The sequence below is a fragment of the Chaetodon auriga genome, chromosome 13 (assembly GCF_051107435.1).
Source record: "Chaetodon auriga isolate fChaAug3 chromosome 13, fChaAug3.hap1, whole genome shotgun sequence".
NCBI classification, from domain to species: Eukaryota; Metazoa; Chordata; class Actinopteri; order Chaetodontiformes; family Chaetodontidae; genus Chaetodon; species Chaetodon auriga.
The window spans coordinates 9,797,266-9,824,902 of record NC_135086.1 but is presented as its reverse complement, the minus strand read 5'-3'; the positions used below and the strand labels follow the sequence as shown (position 1 = coordinate 9,824,902).

The 27,637-nt window shown below is 43.5% G+C and overlaps 1 protein-coding gene across 2 annotated transcripts in view; it reads right to left on the bottom strand.

Annotated features, from left to right (window-relative positions):
* LOC143330547 (E3 ubiquitin-protein ligase SH3RF3-like) overlaps positions 1-27,637 on the bottom strand; it is an 87,029-nt gene that overhangs the window by 5,150 nt on the left and 54,242 nt on the right. For both annotated transcript variants that reach the window (XM_076747211.1, XM_076747212.1), the window contains exons 3-8: positions 24,989-25,084; positions 17,400-17,708; positions 16,874-16,989; positions 12,840-13,010; positions 9,319-9,602; positions 6,028-6,353 (exon numbers count right to left, since the gene is read on the bottom strand). In XM_076747211.1, coding sequence (XP_076603326.1) covers positions 6,028-6,353; positions 9,319-9,602; positions 12,840-13,010; positions 16,874-16,989; positions 17,400-17,708; positions 24,989-25,084 — 1,302 coding nt within the window. The remainder of the gene's footprint in view (positions 1-6,027; positions 6,354-9,318; positions 9,603-12,839; positions 13,011-16,873; positions 16,990-17,399; positions 17,709-24,988; positions 25,085-27,637) is intronic.

Sequence of the window (27,637 nt, the reverse complement as noted above, 5' to 3'; positions counted from 1 at the left end):
TACCGCTGTCGTGTCTGTACAGGAGATGTTTAGCTTAGCTTAGCATGAAGACTTTGTGGTTTTAGGAGGAGGAAGTTCCACGCTGTGACTCCGTCTTGACAAACAACAGTACTTCTGTGCAGCATCTGGCAAGCTCAGTGTGATTACTCTGGGAAGTCAATGCTCCCAACTGCTGTTCACCAAGAAATAATTACAGCAGGTAACTTCCCTTTTCACGTTTCTGTTTGTGTATGCATTAAACAGAGGAGATATGGCGCGTTAATTAGTGAGCGTAAGAGGTGCGGGGAGGTGGATTTTTGAGCTTTGGACAGAGCCGGGCGAGCTGTTTACACCAGCTTTCCACGCTCCCCACTGACCGCACAAATCTAACTCACTGCAAGAAAGTAAACAAGCGTGACAATTTGCATCTTTTAGATTTAAACATTTTCCCTCACGTCACGTGGGAGAACCATCACATCAGAATTAAAAAAAGGCGGTTTATCCTTCGCTCCTTCCCTCTCTCTGTTCACTCATGGCTCAGAAAGAAGAAAATAAGCAGACAGGTAGCCGAGCAAAGTGGCTAACGAACAAACGATGCTGTAAGCTGCATACATGCTCGTCCACTGTGCTGGCCTGTGGTAGAAGAAACTTTATTGATCACAGAGAGTGTTTCATAATGGCACCTGTCAAGGCATATTCACGTTTTTTCCATTCATGCTTGATTATGGAGGGACTGCACAATACAGTCCATTCACTCAAACTCTGTGTGATACCAGGAGGGCAGAACAGCGTTGTGTCTTTTTCTCTCAGTCAAGGCAACTCGGATCAATGCTGAGCATGCCTGAGTATAATTACTTTTCTTTTTCTTTTTTTTTTTTTGTGGATGCATGAATACTCCATTATCAGCTCTGTCTCCTCCTCAGCCATCTGTTTCCAATATATGTGGGCAGTTGGATCAGGCATCAGATTTTTTTTTTTACATTTATTTTTCATCACTGTCTTTGCGACGCTGTGACGGACAGTTGTCATGAAAACAGCAGGAAGTTGTAAATATAGGAGAGAGAGGAAGGTGCTTCTGAAAAAGAGCGGCTGTAAATAAACACAAAGCACCATAAAGGAGAGAAAGCAGAACATAATGAGAGCTGTTGACCACAACCAGCCTCCAACCAACTAATTAAACTCTCTGCTTTCAAGAGAGGTGTTAAAAAACACTAATTAAAAGCTGAAAATGATGACTTAGTGACACCCAAACTACAGAAAACACACCTAATATGATCAACGTTTCTCAGCAGCGCTATGGAAAGCACCTGCAACCACACCGCATGTCGACACATCTCGCCTCTTAAAGCGCCATTATGCAAGAATTGGAATTCACTGGCGCCTCGACAGTTTCAGAGCGCAATTTACTTTTACACGGCTGTCGTAAAAATGAATCTCACCTGTTTATGTTAATATACAAAATTGAGACACACAACATACAAAAAAAGATCTGAAAGCTCAGTAATAACCACTTTCAGTCAAACAAATCACATCCATACATATGGATTAGGTGGCACATTACCAAATCACAGCGTGTTTTTCATTCCATGATGTGGGTAATTACAATAAACATCTTTCCAGTTGTTTACCATCAGGAACCTCCAGAGCAAAGCTCATTTTCATGGATTTACTGTTCTCAGCTTCCGGTGTTTTCTCATCACTTCTTTCTGTGTATGCGAGCTCTCAGCTTTCGCCACCTCATCTTGTGAAGAGGCTGTGAGTCACAGTTGCTCACTGTGAAAGTGCAAACTTTGTGACCTTGAAAGAAACCTCTCTGCTGATTTACTTGATCGTCAGTGGTTAATGACTCTCAGTGTCGTGTTCGTGTGAGAGTACTTCAAGCTGTCTCTTTTCAGCTCCTTTGCTCCAGTTTGAAAGATTTCTCCAAATAAAATATATTAAACATGCAACAGCACACATCTGATAATACAGCCAATCACAATCCCTGTCCAGCCGTTGCAGATGGATCTGTAACACTGGCTCCAAACCTGCCTGTTCCTGAAGAGATGACCCAGTACACCTACTTTTGGTTCTGGGCTGCAACTATTAATTATTTCAGTTGTTGTTTGATTCATGCATTATTTCTTGCCTAATCAAAGTGAAAGTTCTGAAAACTTGAGATAACTTTGGAAAAACTCTTACATTGTGTGACAAACACTGAAAACCCCCTAAAATATTCAATTTGCCATGATATAAAAGAGAGAAGAGCAGCGTATCCTCGTGTTCGAGAGGCTGAAGCCAGCACATATTTGCTATTTTTCCTTGATAAGTGACAAATGATTGGAAAAACTTGATTTGTCTGTTGATCAGCTCGACTCTGGTTAAACAATTTAGCAAAGTTGTACACATTCACAGTCCAGGCACTGTTAATATAAGTGGAACTGTAAAGGTTTTCTGTGAATGAAACCCCCTTAATTGTTTTCTACACTTTGTGCCAAATCCCTGGCAAATATACAGTAAGTGAGAAAATCCTCTTGCAATATCTGATGAAAGTCAATTCTTTAAAAAGGGAAACAATAACTATTCATAGTTCTAGTGACCAGTATTAATATAGAGGTGGGACAGCAAAGAAAAAAGTGCTTACAGAGCAGAGAGAGGCTGTATAAACACTTTGACTCAGCAGATCCACTGCAGAAAACAAATCCAGCACTCCAAACAGCAGAGCTCCACAGACAAGCATTTCCCTAAATACCAAGACCCCCTTATTTCTCACATATTGTAGGAATGTGGAGTCTTTTTATTTAACTTTTCCTAAAAATATAAATCAGCGTTACATAAATCTAATGATGCTCACTGTCTGGAGTCTCCACCGACTGAAATAAACACAGAAAATGTTCCACTGCTTTGGCAGCATTACATTTCCTGCCTGTTGTGCAAATAAAACTTGCTTGAATCTCAATTTGGCAGAGGGAGGAGAAGATGGAGAGGAAAATAAAGGTGCATAGAGGGGGAGAAAATAGTGGGGTATATAGAGGGAGATTCAGAGAGGCAAAGAGGTTGAGGGGAGGACAGAAAGAAGATGAGGAGAGAGAAAGGATGGAGGCGGCAGGGAAAGCAGAGAGAACAGAGGGATGGAGGAGGAGAGAGAGAAGGAGGGACGTGGGGGTGGCAGAAAAAGTGAATAATCACTCCCTCTCCTCTCTCATCTGCAGGCTTAAAGGCTTAATCTGCCTCCTGTGAGTGTGTGTGCTTGCCTGTCTGTGTGTGTGTGTGTGTGTGTGTGTGTGTGTGTGTGTGTGTGTGTGTAGGAGTGAGTCAAACAGCCGCTGCTGATCCAGAATCAACCACCGGATGGCAGCACACACTCACAATTTAATCTACCGTGCACATGAAGTGGAAGGAGTGCCTTGCTCTGCAGCACACCGGCAGAGGGCTGAACCTGTAGAGCCTTCTTTCTTCTCTGTTTTTTTTTTTCCACACACTGCAGCGCAGGGTTGTTAGGATCGCTCAGGGTCGAGAGGAGTGAAGCTCTGGATGCCAGTTTCTATCCACCCGTCATGCGAATAATTCTATTATTTACTCTCCCAAGCCCAACACTCACACTTTAAAATCAAAAGAAAAATTCAAGAGTGAAATGTGAACAAAGGCTGCAGCCACATCTGAAACGTGCTAATCAAACGGATTGTGGTATACTTTGCTTGATGGGCTTGTTTTCAGCGGCCAGTTTGGTGGTTGAACACAAGGAGAATCTGTAGCTGAAGTCCAGCATACACAAACATACCTTTTAATGCCATTTAAGTATAAAATATGAGGCTATTTTTGCATTCAAAATGCAAAAAGGAAAAAAAAATGTGCTGTCACCAGAATAAAGTAGGTGTTAACAAAACAGCACGCAGTAAAATGTGACTGTGAATGCTGGGCCTATATTAAACACTCTTGAATATGCAGTCAAACATAGTTTTTGAAGACATTTTTAGACTTTCTCCGGACATGCTGAAATCTTGAAAGCACGGCTGACAGCCATTTATTTGGCAGATGCCCTGCGTGCCCAGACTTCTTGGAAACGGTCTACCATCATATCTCAATGTCCAACGTGATGTGTGTCTGTAATGCTGGCTGTGCTCGAGACAGTGTGACAGTGTGTCGAGCAGAGATTATCCTAACTGTGTCTGCCAGACAGTTATCATAGCTGCTTCATCATTCCGCTGTAACAAAGACTGACTCTGTGCGGCCTCATCGCCACCCTGACTTCAAACCTGACGTTCCTGCGCTGCCAAGCTCAAAGCAACAAAGGTAAGGGCTGCGAATGAGGGCAAGGATGAACATTTTTAAAAGGGGTAATATGATGATATTGTAATTTGGGACTGAGAGTGACAGGAGTTGTATTTTTGTGCCAATACTCTGTATCTTTAAATGTGATCTATTCAGCGACCCTGCCAGAAAACTGAGAAGTGTTCTGGTTTTCCTCCAGAATTTTAATCCTGTCGAGGCATAAAAAGCATCTGAAACGGCATTTAAATCATAATTGGATGCTACAAGTACAACTGTACTGCAAAATCCATATTGAGAGGTTGTTTTGGGCAGAGCAGCAGCTCATTAAGGCTGAGTGAGGCAGGTTATCCCTTAAGATTAATGGACAGCTGAGAAAAATCATTCCAAAACAAACTAGAATGATTTAAAAATAATTTAAAAACACATTTTGAGATAAGGTGGGAGTTCTTCAATATCAGAGTGACTGACTGAGACAGTACTTTAACCACCTTCTTCCAGTTCTGATGAGACATATTCAGTACAGGAGTTATAATCCCGAATCCGAGTTCAAGCCATCTCTGAGTGTGACGATGTAAACAAGGCTGCAGCCTGCTGTTCCATAGTCAATGAGCTGTTTGTCAGCTAGCCATAGATTAGCTGTCCCAGACAGTGGAGCCAACAGTGAAACAAATCGAGCTGAGACAGATGCGAGCTTTCAGTGCCATCCTTCACTGTCAGCTCGGCCCGATTTAACATCCACGGCTTTAACGCCACAGATCTCACAGCACATAGGACGGCGTTCAGCGTTTGTGCCAGCTGCCTGGGTGAGTGACTCTGACTGAAATAGGAGAGGACGACTGGCGCACCACATGCACACCCAGCAGATTTCACATTCACATTTCTTCACCTGCCTCGGTGTTAAAGTTAATTAAAATATACCTTAAATACTGTGAGCTTTATTTACAAGGTGAATAAACCGTCTGCGATCACAGGAAGTGGAAGTGGCACCATGCAGTTTTTCTTCTTGCACTTATTCTCTGTGTGGTCTGAAGCAAGAGAGATTGAGTTCCTCTTAATGGACTCAAAACACACAATCCCTATTTGATCTGCCACGTTGTCGTTAATCAATTAGTCGATTTACAGAAAATGACCCTGCAACAGTTGTGATATATAATATCTGTCTCAGGCAGAAAAACCAAACCTTCCATAGTTACAGCTTCTCACTTGTTGTTCTTTTTGTTTGTTTCATGTTGTAGTAAATCAATGCGTTTTGGGTTCTGAAGTGCTGATCAGACAAAATCAGCTCTTTGAAGACGTCACACTGGGCTTTAGAACATTACAACAGACATTTGTCACTGTTTTCTTACATCTTACAGACCACGCGATTAACCGATTAATGAAGACATAAGCAGATTAATTGATTTGTAAATGATTTCACAGCTTTCAAATTGGCTGTTCTGCTGCATGTTCGTGTGTATTGGCATGCACAGTACGGTCTGTGTTGTCTAAACTGATTATTGTATGAAAATTCTTGCATTAGATCGGATTAGTGCTCAAATATCTATTTTATGATCAAGAGTTGCGATTTGCGTAGTGACTGCATTCAGCTCTTGATTGTACAGTACATGTGGAGAAATTAAAGGGAGCTGCGTTGAAATAGCAAGACACACAATTATTCTATTACAGATAAAGTGCTCTGGAGACATGAATGGCTATTTCCACAGTGCAGTTTTCACAATAGAGTCTTGAATGTTAGTGCAAAATGGCATATCAGAAAACAAGCCAATGACTGTAGTTATCCGCGAGGACGAGGCTCACCTTCTCTGCTTTGGGTGCGAGGCCGCCCTGGGTGGGGGCGTGGGAGGGGCCCGGCAGTGGCGGCTGCAGGGGGCTCGCTGGTTCCCCGTTGAGGAGCACCGCTGACACGTTAGGAGGCGTGAGGCAGGAGAGAGGCGAGGAGAGGGGCAGGAGGGGCCGCGAGGCAGGGGAAGAGAGGGGTGAGGGCCCTAAGCTGGGTCCTGGAGACACCATGGAGAGAGGACGACCCGACTGGCCGGGGCAGCGCGAGGGGGAGGAACTCTGAGGACGCAGGGGGGAGATGGCCACCGTGGGGCGCTCTGGGCTTCCAGCGGGAGGACTGTGGACTGAAACAGATGCAAACATATGTGTGTTAGCATAGTTTGAAGAGCCTTTTGATGAGCGCTGTCATCAGTATGTCAGAGGGGGAACGTGCCAATATTTCTGCTGCTGCATATGTGAGACAATTAACACTATAATAAAAACAAATGCACTATCAGAGACAGACAATCGCTGCTTCCTGCAAGGTGTAGCCACGCTACAGCATTGTTTTACTTAAAATCACTCTGATGTCTATTTTTATACACTGGGTTATGCAAAATGCAACTACTTGACACACTGTTCTGCTTAAGTCTTGAAGGCTTAAGCGCAGGGCTGCAGTCACACATGTGGGAAATTAGAGAAGCATGTGAGCAAATTTCCATCTTCGCTTTGCGTGCAGCTCAACTTTGGTGAAGTTTGATCCAAATTATGTGTGACTGTACCCTAACAGTGGTAAAGACGCGTAAAGGCAGAGAAACACTGGAGATACAGTACATTTGTGCCATTATTCATAAATCATTTATTTAGAAGTGCGGAGTTTAGGAGTCTTCCCTTCACCTCCCTCACTCATCTTTGGTCTACAAAAGGAGAACGCACCAATCCGAGGGCGTGATGTTGAAAATTCAAAGCACCTTGCTCAAAATGCGAAAGAATAGAGGATGCTGTGAATAATCTAAACTCAGCTTGAGGCTCTAACTCTGAACAAACCCCTTGCAGATATAAAAACTGGCTGTGAGTTTGGAGCACTTTCGTCAGCCTTTAATTTGTATGAGGACATTTGGTGCTCATGAGGATAAAAGTACACAGAAATACACACCCACATAAGCATAGAGGCATGCGCGTGCACACACACACACACACACACAAACACACACACATGCAGGGTTGCTAGCCACCTGCTCTTCTACACTGCAGTACTCAGGCAGAAATCCATAGAGAGGTGCACTGGTCATGTGATAAAACCACTAAACGCCAGAACTATGCACATACTTTATTTTGTAATGGAGACCAGATGTGTGTCTGTTTGTGTGTATGTGTGTGTGTGTGACAGAGGGAGAAAGAGAAAGAGAGAGGGAGAGAAACAGAGGGAGAAGTGGAAAGAGGCTGACGGAGAGAGGCATGAAGCTCTGTCATTACGCCTCCATAAAACAAAAAGCACAGTGATGTCATTCGGCTGTGTGTTTGAGAGTCTGTGTGTTCGCTTGTGTGTATATGTACGTGGGAGAGCACATGTCTGTGTGTATGTGTGTTATTCTTGGCACTGTTCGCACAGTGTGTACTCTTCAGCCTCCCAAAAGAAACCTTCGCCATTATTTTCTTAGAGGGTGAAAGAAAAGATACAAAGAGAAGGAGAGAAAGGGGAGCTGGAGAGACGAACAGAACAAGGCAGATGTGGGGTGGGCTTTGCACGGGGACAGGTGTGTGCGTCGGTGAGAATCGTGCGCGAGTGTGTGCGCGTGGCAGGCACAAGCAGTACCGCTGGGTGCTCAAAGTGTCTCATGTGTATACTGTACCGTATGTGCACAGTGTATGTTTGATTGCATGTTGTACCACTGCAATTGAGCTAAATGATTGCAATTATTCGACTGTGAGTTACAGTATGTTCTTGTAACTATTCTGCAATAGCGGCTGGTGTTCAGTGATGATTCAGTGGGTTCATGTAGGGCAGAGGGAAGAGAAGAGCGTGGATGGGCGCACGCTATACGCTTCCAACAACACCATCACAGGGCATCCGGCCCTGTAGTGAGCCTTGATGGAATTACTTCGACCACCGTTCCCTCTAAATTTAACCAAGTGGTCCTCGTTGCTAACCTGAACTGTGCCTGAATCATACTTAACTGTCACATGAGAATCCTGTGGGACAAACCGCAAACAATGGCGGTGAACATTTTGCAGATACAGACCGTGTGACCATCCTCTCGTACATGCGGCATTTAATTTTTACCATAGTTTGCATTTTCATATCTATTCTTGGTGTTATTCCCTGCACTCTAAAGACATGAATGAGAGGGCGGACGAGGGTTTCAGACAGTGACAGTGTAACTGTAATGTCCCCAGTTCATTTCCGATATTTTAGACAATAGCCGACTTTCAACAGTTCGGTGAAGACTCTTTCCTGTTTCAGCATCCTCATGCAGAAAGCGACCTCGATCCCATCCAGCACCTTTAAGAGGAACTGGAACGCCTACTGCGAACCAGGTCTTATCGCTTAACACCCCTGGCCGACCTCACTGACGCTCTTGGTGCTGAATGGGAGCAAATTCCTGCAGCGAGGTTCCAAAATCTTGTGCAAGAGCTGACCAGAGGAGTGGAGGCTGTCGTAGCAGCACATTAATGGCCTTGGTTTTGGAATGAAATGATTGCTCAACAATCTGATTTTACTGCCCACAAACTTTTGGCCATCATGTGAACGCCGCTAACCGGATCTCATCCTTCTCCGTCATTTAAAAAATCATCCAACTTTTCGTAGCTCTGATTTTTTTTGGATGTTAAAGAGGCTGCTGTGAGCATATGCTTGCAATTTTTGCGTAGCGTAGAGGCTACTTGAATTAATGACTGATCAATATTCTATTATTCAGTAATCAGAGACCAAGGGGGCTAAAATGCTGCAAGGTCCCAAATGATCTGGACTCCTTTCAGCCGTCTAATATCACAAAGAGCATGAAGTTGGAAAAATAGCAGACGTCTCCATGTGATTGAATACTAACATTTCTCTGGAGACACGCAACATAATTCTCCTCTTCCACATTCCTCTCTTTCTTGGTCAAGAAGATTATGAATCCTTTACTTACAGTGGTTTGGCGGGGCTGTGCCATTATGTTAATTCATGATAATTAGAGCGCATGTGATTGGGCTCAATCAATAAACTGTTAAAACTGGAACAAAACTGAAAACAGCTGCTTCTGAAAGTTTAATGAATCCGCTGCTTAATGATTAAAACCCATTATGTGCATTTCTAGTATTATGTGCATTTTCTGTCTTTCTGCCTACCCAGCTGCATTGAGGTGCGTGCCTGGTTAACCGTGTGCTGACTGGAGCGCAGGCAGTTCTTCAGCTGGGCGGCGGCAGTCGGTGGCGAGGAGGCGGGACTGACGGTGTTCGCAGAGTTGGTTGAGTTCACCAGCGGGGTGGAGGGGCGTGACGAAGAGGGCCCCGGGGACCCTGGGGATGAAGGGTCTGAGATTTTACCCCCCGCCTGGCTGCACCCACTTCCTCCTCCCCCTACAGGACTGGACAAACACGAGCCCCGAGAAGCACCAACTCCAAATGGAGCCCTGCAGAGGAGAGAGAGGAGAGAAGCGCTGGTTTGTCGCTGAATGTTTCCACTGATTAAAGACGATATTAATATGCCACTTTCGTCATATGCTGATAAAAAGCACATCGCTTTGAACACAGGGCTCTGTGTCTGTCTGTTCACCACTTCAGTCCAGACTTGAATATCTCAACAACTATCAGATGGATTGCCATGAAATTTGGAGCAGACATCCACGATGCCCAGAGGATGCATCCTAATGATTCTGATGATCCCCTGACTTTTCCTCTAGCACCACCATGAGGTGGTGGTTTTGAGTGAAATGATTATGGGAAGGATTGCCATGAAATTTGAAATAGACTCAAATGTGCCCATCAGGATGAACTGTAATTTCATCTCTTCTCATTTATTCACCGAGCGTCAAATTTAGAACTAAATAGCTGTAGCGGTAATTTTCGGGAGCCTCAGCAGCTCTTTGTGTTTAGCGCTCAGCTAATGCTGGGGAACATGGCAACAGGTACACCTACTTATCACGTCACACTGTCATCATTGTGTTAGCGTGCTATGATGTTAGCCTCTAGCTAAAAACAATGCTGTGTCTAAGCATAGCCTCACAGAGTCGCTGCAAACTCTTAAGTATTGTGTAGTGCAAAATATTAATAGCTGGGATTTAGTCTGTTATAGCAGAGCAGGAGCTGCAAACAGTGCAATTATCCTCTGTCAAAGTGAGTGATTTCAGTGCTATTATCTGGCCGGTGGATCAGCACGACACACAGTGTCCTACTGTAACATATATGGAGCTGCAGGCTGCAGAGTGCTGAATGGCAGAACAGTGAGCAGAACATTATTGACTCCACGGTATTCACACTCTTATGGCCGCCCATTGACTTCCTGTCACACACATGCAGAGTTATGGCTTTCTCCGTGTGTGTATGTGTGTGATACAAACAGCACACGCGCACACATACACATGGACTTCAGCAGGCCCATACAGATGTTTTTGGCCACTATCAGTAATTTTTAAGACTTCATACAATTTTATAAGTGACGACAATCATCCTTTGCACCAAAACTGCACTCTTGAATCTTCTTAAGCAGCATTTATGCTATTATGACACGTTAAAAATCAGGATTATTGAATCCAGGATAACAATAATCCAAATGCATGAATTCTTATATGGCATTCTGATTAAATTGTCATACTCCATGTTCATATCAACTGATAATAAATTCCACAACAAATATGTAAATATTCTAACTGCATTTCAAAAGGATTGACATGCCTATTTGGCTGCCTGGATTTGTTCTATCACTACAGTGTGTGCAAGTGTGTGTGTGTATGTGTGTGTGTGTGCATCTTTGGCAGCCTCTCATTATCATATTGAGAAATTTCTGAGCTGCACTGCAGACAAAGGAGGGGGAGAGGTAAGGGGGAGGCAGGGAAGGAGAGAGTATGCTTGCGTAAAAATAACAAATTGCCTCTCATTTGATTACTCGCCCATCCTGCCTTTCTCTCTCTCTCTCTCTCTCTCTCTCTCTCTCTCCCTCGCAGATTGCATAACTGCAGAATGTGAAGCAGCCATTCATATCCACTAGAGAGGGACACCTGCTGTTTTTGCAGCGGTTTCATCTCTTTGTATCATTTTCTCTTTCTTTTCACTTTCTCCGTCTCCTCCTCCTCACTCCTCGCTGCTTTTTCAACTACCTTCTACTTCAGTTTCTTCCCGTTCTTCTCTTCTTCTTTCCACCTTCTTTGTCTTTCTCCACCCCATTCATTCTTTCACCCACTCCCTCTCCCCTTCTCTCATTTTCTTTCTTTCTCTGTCTAACCTACAGTACCGTAAAACTCTCTTCATCTTCTCACTATCGTTCTCGCTCCCATTTTTTGCCTTTCTATTTCCTTTCTCTTGCCATTATTCTAATCGTCCCTTGCTTTCATTTTCTTCCTCTCCGTCTTTTTCTTTGACTGCATCATGGAGCAGAATACAGATGAGGTGAACAGCCAGTGCAAATGTTTTTCGTGCATACGGGAATAATGAGGGTAATTAAATTGCCAAATATGATTTCAGCGCACTCATTTTTCTGTTTTATTTGCTTTTAACAGCTATGAGTTGCAGCGCTCGGGATGCCAAAAGTAACGATAAAGATGATGACAATAATTGTGATGATGATGATCTGCACTGAGTATGTGGCAGCTCTACATTAGAAAGACAGAGCCAGTACTGACTGACTGCTGTTTTATGTTTTACATTGTATTTAAATGAAATCTGAAATAACTTTTTGGTTTGCATTAAAAGAAAAGAAAAGAAAAAAATATCAACTTGTCCAAAAGGGATGGATTCATTTAAACGGCTTTTCACATGGTTTTCCATTATAAAACATGAAAAGTGTTTCACAGAAGTTTACAGGCCCTTCTTGGTAAGGACCTCTCAGAAAGCGCTTCTGGGGTGACCAAATAATTTCGCTTGTTTTAGTCGCCAAAAAGTGAGAGCAGAACCGAGACACAGCGGGGCGCAGCGTGGAGTGGAGGCTGCAGCAGGAAGGATAAATGATCAGCACGAGGAACACAGAATCCGCAGATTGTGCCTCCGCCAACTCAAGTCCAAAAAACTGCTTTCTGGGCGTGCCTTTGTGACAAGAGGTTCTCTGAATACGCGGAAACGCAGGCGCAATTACATCCCAAAACAAGCTGCAAAATTGCACCGCTCAGCCTGATCTGTATTCGGGTTCGGCTGGAGCGAGGAAATCACCACGAAAAAATTACAATGTAAATCACAACGACTGCGTTAGCACTTCCACCGCCTTTGTGCGAGGAGCAAATTAGGGGCTTTAGTCTGATTGTATTGCACTGCATTGAACTGAGTGAAAGGTGGAGCAAAGCTTTGAAATATCAGCTGTTTCAAACTGCATACGAAAATGAAGATTTCACCAGCTTCAGTGCAAAAAGACAAGGAGCTCCCCGACCACCTCGACCGACCCGAACTGATCCTCACCTGCGGGAGGATCAGTTATGTTGCAGAAGAACACTGTGGCTGTTTGAGGGATCAAACTTGGGTGCCCTGTGTTTAAACTGTTGTCTCTACAGTAATTAAGTCACTTGGCAAAGTGAGTGAGATACTGTACTTCATCACCGACTGCACAACACTAACATGACTGCTATCTGCTTTTTTTCTGGATGCTTGGATGACATAGTTCCTTCAGTAGCTGCATCACTACAATACCCTCCGCCCTCCCCATGCACAAGCCTAAACTCACTGACCTGGACACAGGGGTGACATAGTTTCCAGGGAAGACACCAGAGGCAGCAGTTCTCAGTGAGGTGCCTTTGAACCACCCGTCTTGACACTTCTCTGTCACTCGATACATCTCCCCTTTCCGAAGTTCAAGCTCGTCAGCCTTCTGGGGCTTGTAGGCGTATAGAGCCAGATATCTGGGGAACAAAGGCAACAGACAAAACGTGAAATCAAGTAATAAAATCATTACAAGCCTGCAGGAAATATCAAGAAAACTGTTCACCAAATAGCAATTATCTCCCATGTGGATTAGCCCTAATATGTATTATGCAAAGTAAAAGCAAAGCTATTACAAACACACAATGCAAATAAATGAATGAATAAACAAATGAATGAAGATTAGCAAATCAGTCCTTTGAACAACACGCAGCAATCTCTGTCAGCGTTGTTAAGAAGGGAGGAGAGAATACCAAATTTCAGGGCTCTGTTACTTGAATCAGAAGGCAAATAACTCCTCTGGTATCACCAAAATGCCTGAAGAATATTCATGACACTTTGGTTTTGAGTTGTCAGAACAAGTTGAAATTATCTTATTGGATTTCAAGGTGTTTCCAGCATCAGCAAAATAAATAATAAGACTCTATAGAAGTGCATATTTTACACATCTTATTTTAAGTTGTTCAGCTGAAATGTACAGTGCAGAGGGACCAAAGACTCTGCACACTGTTGATGCTCCACCAACTCCTTTATTCGACTATCAAACAACATTTTGAGCTACAATAGGATCTTCGTCAAGTCAAAGAGAGGAACTGTGCAGGTTGGTGCTCCCACCATATATCATCCATTTTTCCAGAGTGTTTCACATCTGTTTTATGTCTTTTTGAGTAAATACAACACAAAAAAATAAAGAATTTCTTAAAGGCCCTCGACTGTTTTACCTTAACTGAAACGCATGCACCAACACACAGTGAGATATAACCTCTAAGCAAAAATACTCAACACAGCAATTATTTACCTTTATTGACCAGTTATCTGAGAATTAATTCTCTTGTCATGACTTAATATTTATGAGCAAGAATGAGGCCTTTGGGGATATTACAGTATGGGTCTCCTGACATATATTCCTACGAGTGAAAAATCTTTGTTCATATCTTGGAAAAAAATAGTACAAATTCATATCAGCATGTTGAGCAAAATCAACAGCTTTTTGAGCTACATTATATTTGCAATAAACTATGAATTATAACACCACTATTGCAAAAATCATTGCAAAGAAAGATCAGAGTCAGTGAAGGCTGACTCACATCAAATCCATGACGCATCGCAGCTTGAATACTGCAGTGAAGCCCGGGATTTATTAACGTCTTAAAGACAATTCAAGTCATTGCTCTCTGTGGTCGTAATGCGACCACCAGAGGCTAACTGAACGATTTTCCCCTCCCACATTGTACGGCATGCTGTGAATGGGTGCCTAATCAATATGTCCTTGTTTACCTGAGTACCAGCAGATACACTGATGAACGTTGTACTGAACATCTTACTGTATGTGACTTAATCATTGAGTATTGTGCACTGCATCTGTGTTAACATATAAACGAGTTTCTGGTCCTGTCGCTGGGAGACATTCGTAGTATTTAGTGCCAGACTCAGAGACAGAAGACGGTAAGACCACAGAGTAAACAAGCCCTATATGTGCTGCCTCCTCGTTGCCATGGTAACAGATGTGGGGACCGTCTCCTGTCTCCCCATGGCAACAGGAATAGTTGCCAGGTCAAGATGGAAACGTCCGACCTCATCAGTAGAACAAACCCACTTCGGACATGTGTGTGCGCGCGCGCGTGTGTGTATTAAGCGTATGTGTGTCTGAGCTTGTGTGTGCTTGTGTGTATGTGTCTATATGTGTGTGTGTATATGTGTGTGTGTGTGTGTGTGTGTGTGTGTGTGTGTATGTAGTGCGACTTGGAAGGTGATATTATTAGAGCTGACAATGTTGCTGTATTTGACTCATATCCTGTAGGCAAGACACCAATTAGCAATACACAGCACACACACACACACGCACACATGCACACACACTTTTGTACTATACTTATGAGGACCCTCATTTGCATAATGCATTCTCTGAACGTGGCCTAAACCATAAACCTAATTCTAAGGACTGACCTCATGTCCTCACTTTCTGAAAATATCCAAAAATATGTTCACTCTCAAGGTCTAAAGCTCAAACTGGTCCATGAACACACACACACACACACACACACACACACACACTCACACACACACACACACACACTCACACACACGCTCACCTTGAAAATATCTCTCCGGCAGTTACATGGTAGATTAATTACAAGGTAAATTATAGAAAAGTCTTGCTCAGCACTGGCGTCTCACCAGCCATCTGGATTTGACTAGTGAGGTTACAATTCCACAAGAATTTAATTGTGTTTGTGAGAGTGTGTCAGGTGGATTTTGGCTCTTAATCCACTCGAGAAATGATCAACCTGTGAAGTTATTTAAGTCAGGAGCAAAGCCTCCAGCTCCTGCCTGAGTAACCCTACGAGACTCTTTGTCTTCTGTATTCACACTGTGTTATATTACCCATCTCCTGTAATATCTGTATGTAGAACATCTGGGCAAATTTGAACAGATAAATTAAAAAAAATAAATAAAACTAGAATTACAGTTGAAACCTCCGGGTTTCATGTCTTCCCCAACCAGTTAAGTTGCATTTAAATCCATGTGTGTCCAGACTCATATAACATGTGTGGTGATGACTTTGAAGTGTTTTTTTTTGTGAAATGGAAGTTATCACCATATTGACATGTACGATTCCACTGAATAGTTTCCAGTGAGAAACATGCTGTCTTCACTTAGAGACTATTTTTACAGAGGACTGACAGACAGCTCCATCACATGTTGCAACGACAATCACATGAAGCTTATTATCAGTAAAACCAATGAGCTTGTGGTGGACTACAATGCTTCAAATATGCATGTCGCTGCAAACATGGATGCTTCACACACACCTTCAACTCAGCAGCAGAGAAGATCTAAACAATCAGCACATTTTAAAGGTGGACGCCCAAGATTAGTGTCATCGATTCAGCGTCTGACCGAATGTGAAATATGGTCACAATCTCCCCTTCTGTTCCTGAGTTATGGTGTTGAATAATGGCCAGAAAAGTGTTTGAGCAGAAAATTATGATGTCAAAGTGAGGCTGATCTTTGACCTTTTGAATTATCCTATGAGACATTTTGTTAGAATTAGCATATGAATTCTTGCGCTATGACCAAAAGCGTATTTTGTGTGGTCTCAGTGACCTTTGACCGCCAAAATCCATTGACTTCATCCTTGAGTCCAAGTGAGCGTTGGTGCAACATTTGAAGAAATTCCCTCAAGGCGTTCCTCAGATATCGTGTTCATGAGAATGGGACGGACAGACGGACAACCCAAGCACAGAATGCCTCTGGCCACGGCTGCTGCTGGTGTGGAGGCATGAAAAGCCTCCGCCAGAGTTCTCGGGAAGCCTCGAGGGTTTAAGATGCTGATCATGTAATCGCATGTCATCCCCATGCTGTAAACTGCCTGTCCACTATCAAATAAAGCAAAAACTCCTAAAAAGCTGAAACATGAAAGCACGTTATTATGAAAGCTTTACATATACTGAAGTAAATGTATATCCTGAGGGGCATTTGCTAGTAAAGACTAAGCATCTTATTGTTTGCTGTAGAATAAATGCATGGTATAAGCCGTGGCTGTGCTGCTGAAAGCCTTGTTATGAAACACTGATGTAAGCTTCACACAGTCGAGGAAAAGCTGTGCGACTGTATTTTTCCTTTCTGAGGGAGATTTCATCCTTGACCAGTGGAGGAGTAAACGTGGATGCAGAGGTGGTGGAACGTGGCCAATAACTCTGGGCACCAAAGAGGAAATATTTTTAACGCTGCCAGGAGGCGGGTTCTGAAGATCTCGAGCAAAAGAACGAAGGGATGGAAGGAGGGACTAAAAAAACAGGTCGCAGGTGGGCGAGCTGACAGCGCCCCGAGGCGTACTCACATGTTGAGTGGCAGCTGCACCTTGGCATGGGCCAGCAGCTCAGAGGTTATGGATGCCACTTTGGGGGGCACCAGTACCCCTGCCGAGGAGGGAGAGGGGCCCGGGTGAGATGCATCCTGAAGACACGCAGAAAGACACACACAGGCAAACTGAGCGGTTTCCATTTCGACTAAACATTACCTGCAACATGTGGGCATCCTGGGTTTTATTCAAAAACAAATTTCAAGCAGGTGCGAATGCAAACAGAGGTAATAAATGTAATTAAAAGCAATGTGTCTCCAGTCTACAGCTATCAAATGATTCTATTCACATGGAATCGTCAGAGTCGGTGATCAGGGAGGAGGCCTGTAAACTCTGGTGGAAATAGGTCTGCTTTCTGTTACTGTGCTTCAAAAAAACAAAAAAAAACCAACAAAGCTGATCTCATTAACTGGGTACTTGTCTTTGCTTTGAATTTCTTGTATTCTTCAAGTGCATCATTATCAACAGCTTTACTCAAGTTCATGATGCATACGTGTTTTCGTACCTGGATGCGTGCGGCAGCCCTGGGGTCAGAGGAGCTGATGAGGACCGGGTGGGAGATCTCCATACTGTGTCTGTTGTTGAGCTGGGCGGCCCTCTGGCTGACCGACAGCGCCGAGAACGAATGCCTCTTCTTGGCGTTTTTCTTCCCTTCGCCTCGCCGGTGGCCAGAGCCGTTTCCATTGGACGGGGAGGCGCAGGGGGAGGGGCCGGGAGTGCAGGGGCCCAAAGGGGCTGGCTCAGAGCTCGGACCTGGAACGTTGGTCGGCGTGGGCTTGTCGATCTCCATCAACTGCTTGGCTGTTTCATTTAACTGAGAGGAGAGGAGGGGAGAAGTTCAGGTGTTAGATTTCAGTCCTCGGTTGTTCACATCCATAACAACATCTCCTGCAAACACAGGAAGAAGTGTGTTTGTGTGGCCTTTCCTCGCTTGTTCTCGTTGGCAGCTTTTCAAACCAGCAGCATAACAATCATCACTTACAACAACTGTTCTCGTGAGACTCCCTCTGTGTAACACACACTCTCACCGTCTCTCCTTGTCAAACACTCCCACACATAACTCAGCCAAACGCGAGCATCCCTTTCGCTTGCCAGGATTATTCTTTCTCTCCTCACCTTGGTTTCATTTTAGTTCACTCTTTGGTGAAATCTTACATGTCAAAAGTTGTAGTTATTTATTTCAGATACAAAATAATTCAGAATTAAACTGTTGTTGGTTTGCCTGTTATTTACACACTTAAAATGAATCCCAACAACTCAATGCAATGCCAAATTAAATCAATAAAATCCCCATCCAGCTAATCTAAAACATCCCTGGCTGGGTAACAAAGAAATGATTATGACAAACAAGAGACACACACACACACACTCTTCCAAGCTTTCTTTTCAAGGGTAATACAGCAATTTTAATGTCTGATCTTTACACTTCCACTTCGCTGTTTGAAATATTTCAGATTCAGTATTGTGAACGATCAGTATCTAGGCGGATTTCTGAATGACTGCACTGTGAGATCAGCACCCAGACAATGATGCAGCACTAAAAACGACGTGACAGAGAGCTTATAGAGAGAGCAACACCATGAGGATTTGTGCAACACACTGAACAACCCACAAAAGTAAGGGGTTGGAGACATGAAGGACTGTCATCCTACCCTTTCCTAATGAGGACCACAATGGAAATAAGCTCTCAGCTTTTATGTGTTTTCACCCTGAACTCTTTTAATTGCATGTCAGGACTGGATGATTGCAGTCTTGTATTTATTTTCAGTGGCACTAAATAAATGTAAAGGTAAATATTCCCTCTAGCACAGAATATATAATTAGCTCTATGTATCAGATGGGCTGGTCACAGCTCTGGATCTTAATAATGTGAGGAATAAACACCTGGTTTAAGGTACCACAGCTGCACGCTTTAATGAGAAGTGCAGAAGTTTGTCGGGCTCAACAACAAAGCTTCGCTGATCAGTTTTAAGTGTCTTGCCACTTACTGCTAATTAACATTTGACAGAGATGGAGGAGTCGAAATGCATTGATTAGTTATGATGATGATTCACTTGCTCATTTGTCAGCGTTGAAGGGATCAGCTCATTGCTCACCACCTGAAACGAGACATTTCTAAGTGGTATAGTCCAGTTCTATCACTGCCACTGGTTGCCATTTCATACTCTAATTCCACGTGTCAGATAAGATAGCCCGAACCGACACTTGTTTATCAGAGTGGCATGAAAAAAGTAGTGCAATATCTTATAAACGCTGAAAATGTCCATGTATGTTATGGCATCTTCAACATGTTTTCTGCCCCGCGGTCTATATATTTATATATATAACAGTCTACAGTTGGAAAGCTCTGTGACAGATTATTAAGTGTTCAACAGTTGCTGAGCTTCGTGGTAGTTTTATCGTTGCATGTTCCATCTACCGTCCAATCATTCATATATATACAGTCACCACAAGCAGGCTGGCGCTCATTAATTCTGCTTACTGCAACACTCACACTGCTTCTCAATGTTCCTGAACTACCTGCCGTCTGCAGTTTGACTCCCTCCAGCTCCCCAGCCTCATTCGGCGGGACCGTGAGGTGTGGTTTCACGGGGCTGTTTCTTTTATGTGCTCATGTCCATCGATGTTGTGCGTCTCAGGCGCTGCTCAGGAGCAGCCTGAGACGAGCGAAAACCGTCAAATTCCAAATTGATTGTGTTGAACAAATGAACGTCTTGCATGGATGCACACTACATGAATACCTGAAGGAAAGATGTTTCTCCTTTCATTGTCACAGACTAACATTGTCTCTGCACAGTGTCAACACTTGACTCTCCAGTGTAAAAGCAATAGTGTAAAGCAAATATTACACCGACCGTATATGTATTGAAAGAGAGTAAACCTCTTGTATGGAAACTCTTAGCGTAATCTTAGTGTGATCTTGCAGGGAATAGTCTTATGTGTCATTGGACTTTATCCACTCAACAGGCGTGCGCACACACACACACACACACACACACACACACACACACACACAAGCATCAATGTGAAACAGGGACATGTAGACTAAGACACGGACAACATCTTCAGCTTCAGTCCACTGACAAATTTACATCGCAATCATGTCTGCTTAGCGTAACCTCAAACTCCTGAACAATCCCTGGAGAGAAAGATGAGCATTTCTTTATGTGTGTGTGTGTGTGTGTGTGTGTGTGCACGTCATAGAGAGAGAGGGAGAGAGAGTGCGTGTGCACAGGGCCGACCCGTCTGTGCTCGGTGTTGGTGATGTAGCATTTCCATATTAATAGATATGCTAATCAAACCCAAATCATATGCTAATGAGCATGATGGATTGATGCTGCAGATATAACTCAGTTTGCTCTCATGAGGCAGACTAGAGGACACGCACACACATACACACACACACACACACACACACACACACACATGCACAGAGAAGGTCAGCGAGGTACCGCACTCGAAAAGACGGTACATTGCAACCAATCAAGAAACTTTCAGCCATGCAATTCAAGTTTGTGCCTCCGCATAAATGGAGTTGTTGCCAGTCTCTCTCTCTCACACACATACTCACACACTCACACACCCATGACTGCTGTGTCATTGTCTCTTTAACTATCACTGCTATAGTGCCCGGTCATGCTGCAGCAAAGCAGATAAGGGAATGTGTGTGTGTGTGTGTGTGTGTGTGTGTGTGTGTGTGTGAGAGAGATTCTTCACTTGGTGGCTGAATGAAATCTCCAAGGTCATCTATTATGTGTCGAGCTGACTGTACTCTCCGTACTTCATGTCTTTTGGAGGGGTGAGTGCACTCTCCAGGTAACACTGACACTCGGGCTCATGAGCTGGTATCTGCACTGCGAAAAGGATAAGCCAGCAGGATACATGCATGCACACACACGCATACACACACATATCCAGCTGCAGGTGTGTGCTAACTCCCTCCTGCTGCAGAAACAGTGGGATGCATAAAGTGAAACAGAGGGAAGGAAAGAAAGAGACAGGGGGTGTCCTTGACTCAGGTTATAATGTCTCACCCAAATTCATCCCATGGCTGCCCACAAAAAAAAAAAAAAAAAAACGCCTCTCCTGAACTCATCTCCTATTTGCATGACTCAACCTCAGTTCTGCCCAAACCCATCTGCCCTTAATTCAAACACATGCAAGCTGACATCACATCCAGCTGAACCTACACCGAACAGAGCGCTCGTATACTTACACAACACGACCCAACCCACTCAGCGCACCCACCCAAAGTCAAGTCTGCTTTAGTATATTTCAAACAACATAAACACACTCCAGGTGCACATGACCTCCACGAACCACCCAAACCTTTCCATCATGGAGATACAGATACACCTACACCCAACTGAACCCAAAGGAAACTCAAAGCACGGTCACAACCATTAAATCCACCTACAAACGGCAAAATCTAACTGAACTACTTTAAAAACTGTTTAAATCAGCTGGCCATAAAACCTTTTTTGAGGAAGGACTATTAAGAATGGTAAATCTGTTTAATGCAGTCCTCGCACTTCATGCATTTGGGACTCTTTTGTCTAATTTTGAAAAGAAATGTGTTTATATTTGGTAAAGTTATCAAAGAAATGATTATTTTGGTGGTAGTATCAGAACGCAGGCGCTGTATCGGCTGCACTAAAACCAGGCTCGGCAAGCTTTCTGCTTTTTTATAACGTTTCCAATTGCAAAGCCACAATGAAGTTGTTCAGAATGACATCAGTGCTGTGTCAAAAATGGCAGCATTTCACTGCACTGAGGCCACTGCGTTGGCACAGAAAGGATCCAAAACAGAGGACCTCAACAAGTCTGGCAAGGAGCTGGGCAATCAAATATGGTTAAATGCACCTTTCCAGGAGATTATTCTGTGGTGTCAACTCCAAAAAAGTACTTTTCACTTCCTGATCACAGACAGAGGATAAAGTCGCTGTAATAACTTTCCAGGGTTGTACTATCCTTCCTCATAGTGTCATGAACGGCTGTGCAGTGTTTTGGCCTCTGTGAAGCCTTCAAGCCCACAGATGCATTGCTCAAAGTGGACTTCTTGGTTTGTATTTCATCGTCTCCAGACTATCTTTTGTAACATGCACCCACCAACGCATTATTTTTTGAGTGCTATATTCGGTGTGAATACTGCTACGGGGACAGACAGCAGCTCCCTCTTCAAATGTAGTGACTGCCAATCACTTCACACGCTGCCCATGTAATTTGGACTATTTCAGTGGCATCCCTATCATCTGCAAACCCCTCATCACCAATCTATGTATCCGGGCTGCCAAATATTAACACAAGCAGTCTGCATTGACATCTGAGTGGTGAGACAACAGCTATAAGAGGCACTTTATACCCAGAGAGACACACACATACACACACACACACACAAGCAGATCAGCAGAAGTCCAGCTGGGCCCTTCTCATTAAGCTCTCACTGCAGACACACACACACACGTGCGCACACACACACGCACGACATGCCCCTGGACCCCTGCTGTGTCAGAGTGATGGAGAGGCCTAAATTATTGATGCATCTCTATCTAATAGGAACCCCTGTGTGTCTGTGTGTGTTTGTCCCGACTTTTCTCGGCCTGCAGCTTAATCATCATCACCTATGAGAGTCGTTTGGTCATACAGCTAATTTCAGGGACACGGCTGTGTAGTCAAGAGTCCAAGCTTGTGCAGGCTGCAAAAAGAGAAAGATAGATAGATACTACATTATCCCCCGGGGGGGGGGGGGGGGGATTCACATGTCACAGCAGCAGGACATGAAAGAAGCACTCAGTACGACGAAGAGCGTAAAAACAAATGTCAAACACAAGTACTGACGTAAAAGCACAGAGTAAAGACAGCGTGCCCTTTTAAAGTGTGCAAATTGCAATGTGCAACATGAATCTAATTATAAGTAAAGACGATGTATTGCACTGCGCCAGAAGTTTAAGAAAATGTAACAGTAAGTCCAGTTAGTGAGGCCAGTCAGCGTGAAACTATGTGTTGGGATGCTATAAGGTTTGATTTGGCCTAAAAATACATATAATGGGTTTTTCATACTGCATCATTCAGCCTGAGAAGGTTCCCTGGTTATTAATTACTTTCCATAAGATAACAATACATTAGATGTTTGCTCTTGGTTCGTGGCCCACCATTAAGGTTCAGTTTTGGCCCTCTAAGGGAAAAAGTTTGGGCACCCTCGGGTTGGAGGATGAAAACACCTAAAAACCTATGTTCTCTTAATATCTGATGAAAAGCAATACAATATTTAAAAGGATGAATCATCCCACTGCTCTCTGCATGAACACACAATGCTCCAGAAACACTGGATCTGACCTTATGACGGTCTTATTGTCTTCACAAGCACACAGAGTTTGAGTGAACCTCTTGTTAGTGCTGAAGGTTTCAGCATTTGTTTTTCGATGGGCCACGAGAGAATCAGTGCATTCGCAAATTTGCGGTGACGGTGAGAGAAGAGAAGCCTTAACAACAGCGAGAAAGAAGACACATCCTTCCACTTTCTACCAATGGCTTTTTACCACGGCTTAAAAGCCTTAAATGCGGAGCAAATTGTGCATGATGTTTTTTTCAGTTGCACAAGGATTAAAGTAAACTATATTTCACTCTTGACAGGCATGGCACTATGAAAGAAGGTAAAATGTTTGGGGTGTTGGGGGTTTTATCCTTTTACTGAGAGGAAATCCCTTAAAGAAAACTCCACCTCAGCCTAGATTCAAACAGCACTGCTGCTGCAATTTGCATTTCTCAGGCAACGTTCATTTTCTGATTATTTATTCCTCCAGATAAGTGGTCAAACACAGACGCCACAGAAACCCCGTTTAACATACAAGCACCATGTTCACTGGAGAATGAACACATGACGGCTTAGTTGTAACTCCCCACCTTCGCTGCATTTAACATGCACAGATCTATGAATATGCTGCCAGTCTCTGCCTCTATAACCCCCCTTCACTGCTCTGCTTGCATGCATCTCGACGACACCGTGCATACCTGCTCACCTTCGACTCATCAAACACACAAACCTCCGCTTGTTTTCTGTTTTTCCAGCTAGGCGAGACAATGGTGATTCCAAAAAAAGAAGTACATGTACAGCAAAATTGTACATGGTTGCCTCCAAGTCTGCTGTCATCAGTCCACTGCAGTTCCAAAGCAGAAATGCTCAGCCATGCCATTAACTGCTTATTTAGCTCCTGATATGTGTTGTAGCATATATAAAAAGCAGGTCTTTAAAAGCAGGCTGGCAAGCACGGAGTAACCTATTTAGACCAGCTGTAAACACAACGCTAAGAAAGATGAAAGGAATAGCAGATAACAGATAATGAACATCACAAAAGGTGAATCTGAGGGTTGTTCTTTTCCTTGAATGTGAGATCAGTTGAATGCAGCATAACAACTGCATGTTTCCAGCCATCAAGTACTGCTGACAGGAGTCAAGGGGGACACTGATCGAGCTCCTGAAAACATACAACAACCTACAAGAAAAGGAGGCTCAGTGCACCCTCTCCACAGCTCAGGGGGCATGGAGGCTACACCAGCAAATACACCATAAATACTACATGCCATTTATCACTGAAAAACAATTTTGACAAGAGCGACGTTTTCGCCATGTATCAAGGCAAAAGTTATGGATTGCAGCAGCAGCAGCAGTGCCTTTGGTGAGAACATAACACTGGTTATCTAAATATATATGATACAAGGGAGAAATCGCTCTTCTGTAGACAATTTGAATACGCCAGCTTCCACTCATGTGAATCATGAGGAAGCCAAACAGCACTGATATCCCGCGTTTATCATCAACATAGTGGGAATGTTTACACCCACAGAGACAAAAGATTGACGTCAAAGTCGACGGGATATACTATCACCCAGAGAAAGAGAATGTTTTCTGCCTGTTCTCTCCAAAGTAGCAGTATGATAAGGGAAAATGCTGTAATACAGGTGCTTCTGCTGCAACATGGCTGTCGCTTTTACAGCTCTTTCTCTAATAACTTGATATGTGAGTGTTCTGTGTCCCTCTGTGTGTGTGTGTGTGTGTGTGTGTGTGTGTGTGTGTGTGTGCGTGTGTGTGTTTACCTCCACATAGAGAATGGGGAAGATGCCAATCTTGTCTCCCAGCATGCCTTCTGCCCAGTTCTCGTCAACTCGCCTGATTACAGTCAGTACCTCATCCTGGACAGAGAGGAAATGAGTGAGACTACGCACAGGCGCACAAACATACGCACACTGTCGGGACGCCACGTGTGTCCAAAAAGCTATTTAGTTAATCCTGTGTCACTCTGGGAAAAGATCAAATCTGGTGTGATTTTAAAAACACATTAATGAAGAAATAAAAGACTGTATTTTTTTGTGTTTTCACCACTTACAAAACACAAGCTATTGATCAGAACTTGCTTGCAACTAAAACCTTCACAAGCTGTGTAAAATTTCCTCATGACTTTCACGTGTTTCAATTGGATTGCCAAACCTGGGAACAATGCCAAAGCCTAAAAAACACAGGTGTTCTTCCATGTTGTAGCCCATTAATGATAAATCACACATACCACACGTTTCACACTTTTCCCAGACAGTTTCTGGGTTGATAGGCAGCGACTGCTTGCCTTCATTTCAAATGTTAATCAATGAACTGCTTTTCATGACAGGTGTTGCTGCTAGGTGTGGGCGATATGGCCCTAAAATAATATCACAATACTTATGTGATAATTATACACTTGACAACATGACAAAAGTACTACAGAGTACAACTAGCCAAAGGTTCGGTGATGCTACGCTGAGTGTACATTTTCTTCTTGGTTCAGCTGTGGAGCTCTCCTCGCAGGAGTGGTTTTTTTGGCTCTCCTCGTACTCAACTGGGTGCTTCTGCTTGAGGTGAAATAAGTTTGTTGTATTGCCGCTGAATTGCTCTTACAGTCTTTGTGCACTTCTTATATTACCATGGTTTGTTGTACATGTCAACTTCAGTCACCAAACCACTTCCACACGACTGCAGTCGCTCCCCTTTTTGGAACTAACTCCTCCATCGTGGAGCAGATAGTAATGTTACTTTCGCTTTCAGCCATGCTGGTTGTTGCTGTGCGTATCAGTACATTAATACCTCAACAAGTTGGAATATTGGCATCATCACAACATGATTTTTTTTTCTCATATTAAAAACTATACCAGTATTATCATGAGCAGTATAATGTGGCACACCCCTCGTCCCTGCTTAACCCTACACAGGGTACTCAGTACAGGGTGTGTTCAATCTCTTTGAAAACGCCTTCTTTCTTGCTGAATGCTTCCTTATTCTGCAGAGGTTTGTGGAAGCTGAGTGATCAAATCCTGAAAAATGTGAGTTTGGTTTGGTGGATATGTGTGAGAAAAGGAAAATGCCAGCCTCGGGACAGTTTTGTGTTAACACTGATGCATCTGTTTTAGCTGTATTGTGACCTCAGCACAGGCTGTGCTGTTTTTGCAAAGAGCTATGGGACTCCGTGTGGCTTTAAGTGCAGCAACCCAAGAGAATGAGCATCTACGAGCTAACCTATCACCAACCAACAGTCATGCTTTACAATATCAAAAACACACAGTGTGCACTTCATTGTTTGGCTCCAGGTTTCGGTCTTGCACTGAATGCAATGTCAATACTGCATTAAGTGAAAACTTACAAGGTAGTACAAGGCTTCTGTATATATACATTGTACATACAGCTCAGCAGTATTATATCAGACAGTCATTGGACCATATTATGTCCCTTGTTCACCACACACACACCCACAGACTTCATCAAAGTGTTTTTCCCTCTGTTGCTCGTCTCCTCACATGAATAAGAAGGTCTTGCTAAGACCATTAGGGACGGAAGTGATAATGCTGGAAAATGACTGCGTATTAGTCATACTGAGTAATTACCTCTCACACTGAGAAAACAATATCACACACACTGGTTCTTCATGACAACACGCATACAGCACACCACAGGGGCAAGGATTTCTGCGCCAGTGTTTGGCTTTGAGCACTCTTCAATCTTTAACCTGTTTATTAGTTTAGCCCGAAAAGGCAAAAATCATACGAACCATGAACATCTCATCATTATCCGTTAATCTGTGTATAAAACACAGTGTGCTTGAGACAAGGTATGCACAGCACGACGACGCTTTGCATTGCTGTGATCACCTACAGTGAAGTGTACAGTACACTGTAATTTAATAATCTTTCTCACTCGACAGACACACTGGGAGTGCAGAGACAGAGTGGATGTGTCGAGCGTTCAGTCCTAGCACAAATGAGTCTGTGTAACAGCAGGAACAAAATGATAAGAGGAAGAGAACAGAGCGCAGAATACAAATGACTGTTTACACCCAACCTGGATACACGCTTCTGGAGGGCTGAGTGTCTTCTCTCATCTTGTCTTCATCTCCATCCTATAATTTTAGTGATACTTTAAAAAAGGGGTTATGATTTCGAGATGTTAAACGCTCCCGTCTTCCAGCGCAAACAGAAAGAGTCGAACAGTAAGACCCGAGGATAATTAGTCCAAATCCTAACTGTGACTGATTTGAACAGATCCCAATGGAGAGAGACACCAGTACAAGCAGCAGCGTGATGTTCGACTAATTAAAAAGCAACCTTGGTCAAAAAGAGCAGAAATGCCTCTTTTTTTTGCACCCCCCTGTTCATACTCGGTCAAAAAAAACAACATTTTTTTTCTCCTGTGATGACGATGACGCACTCTGTGATCAGAGCTCA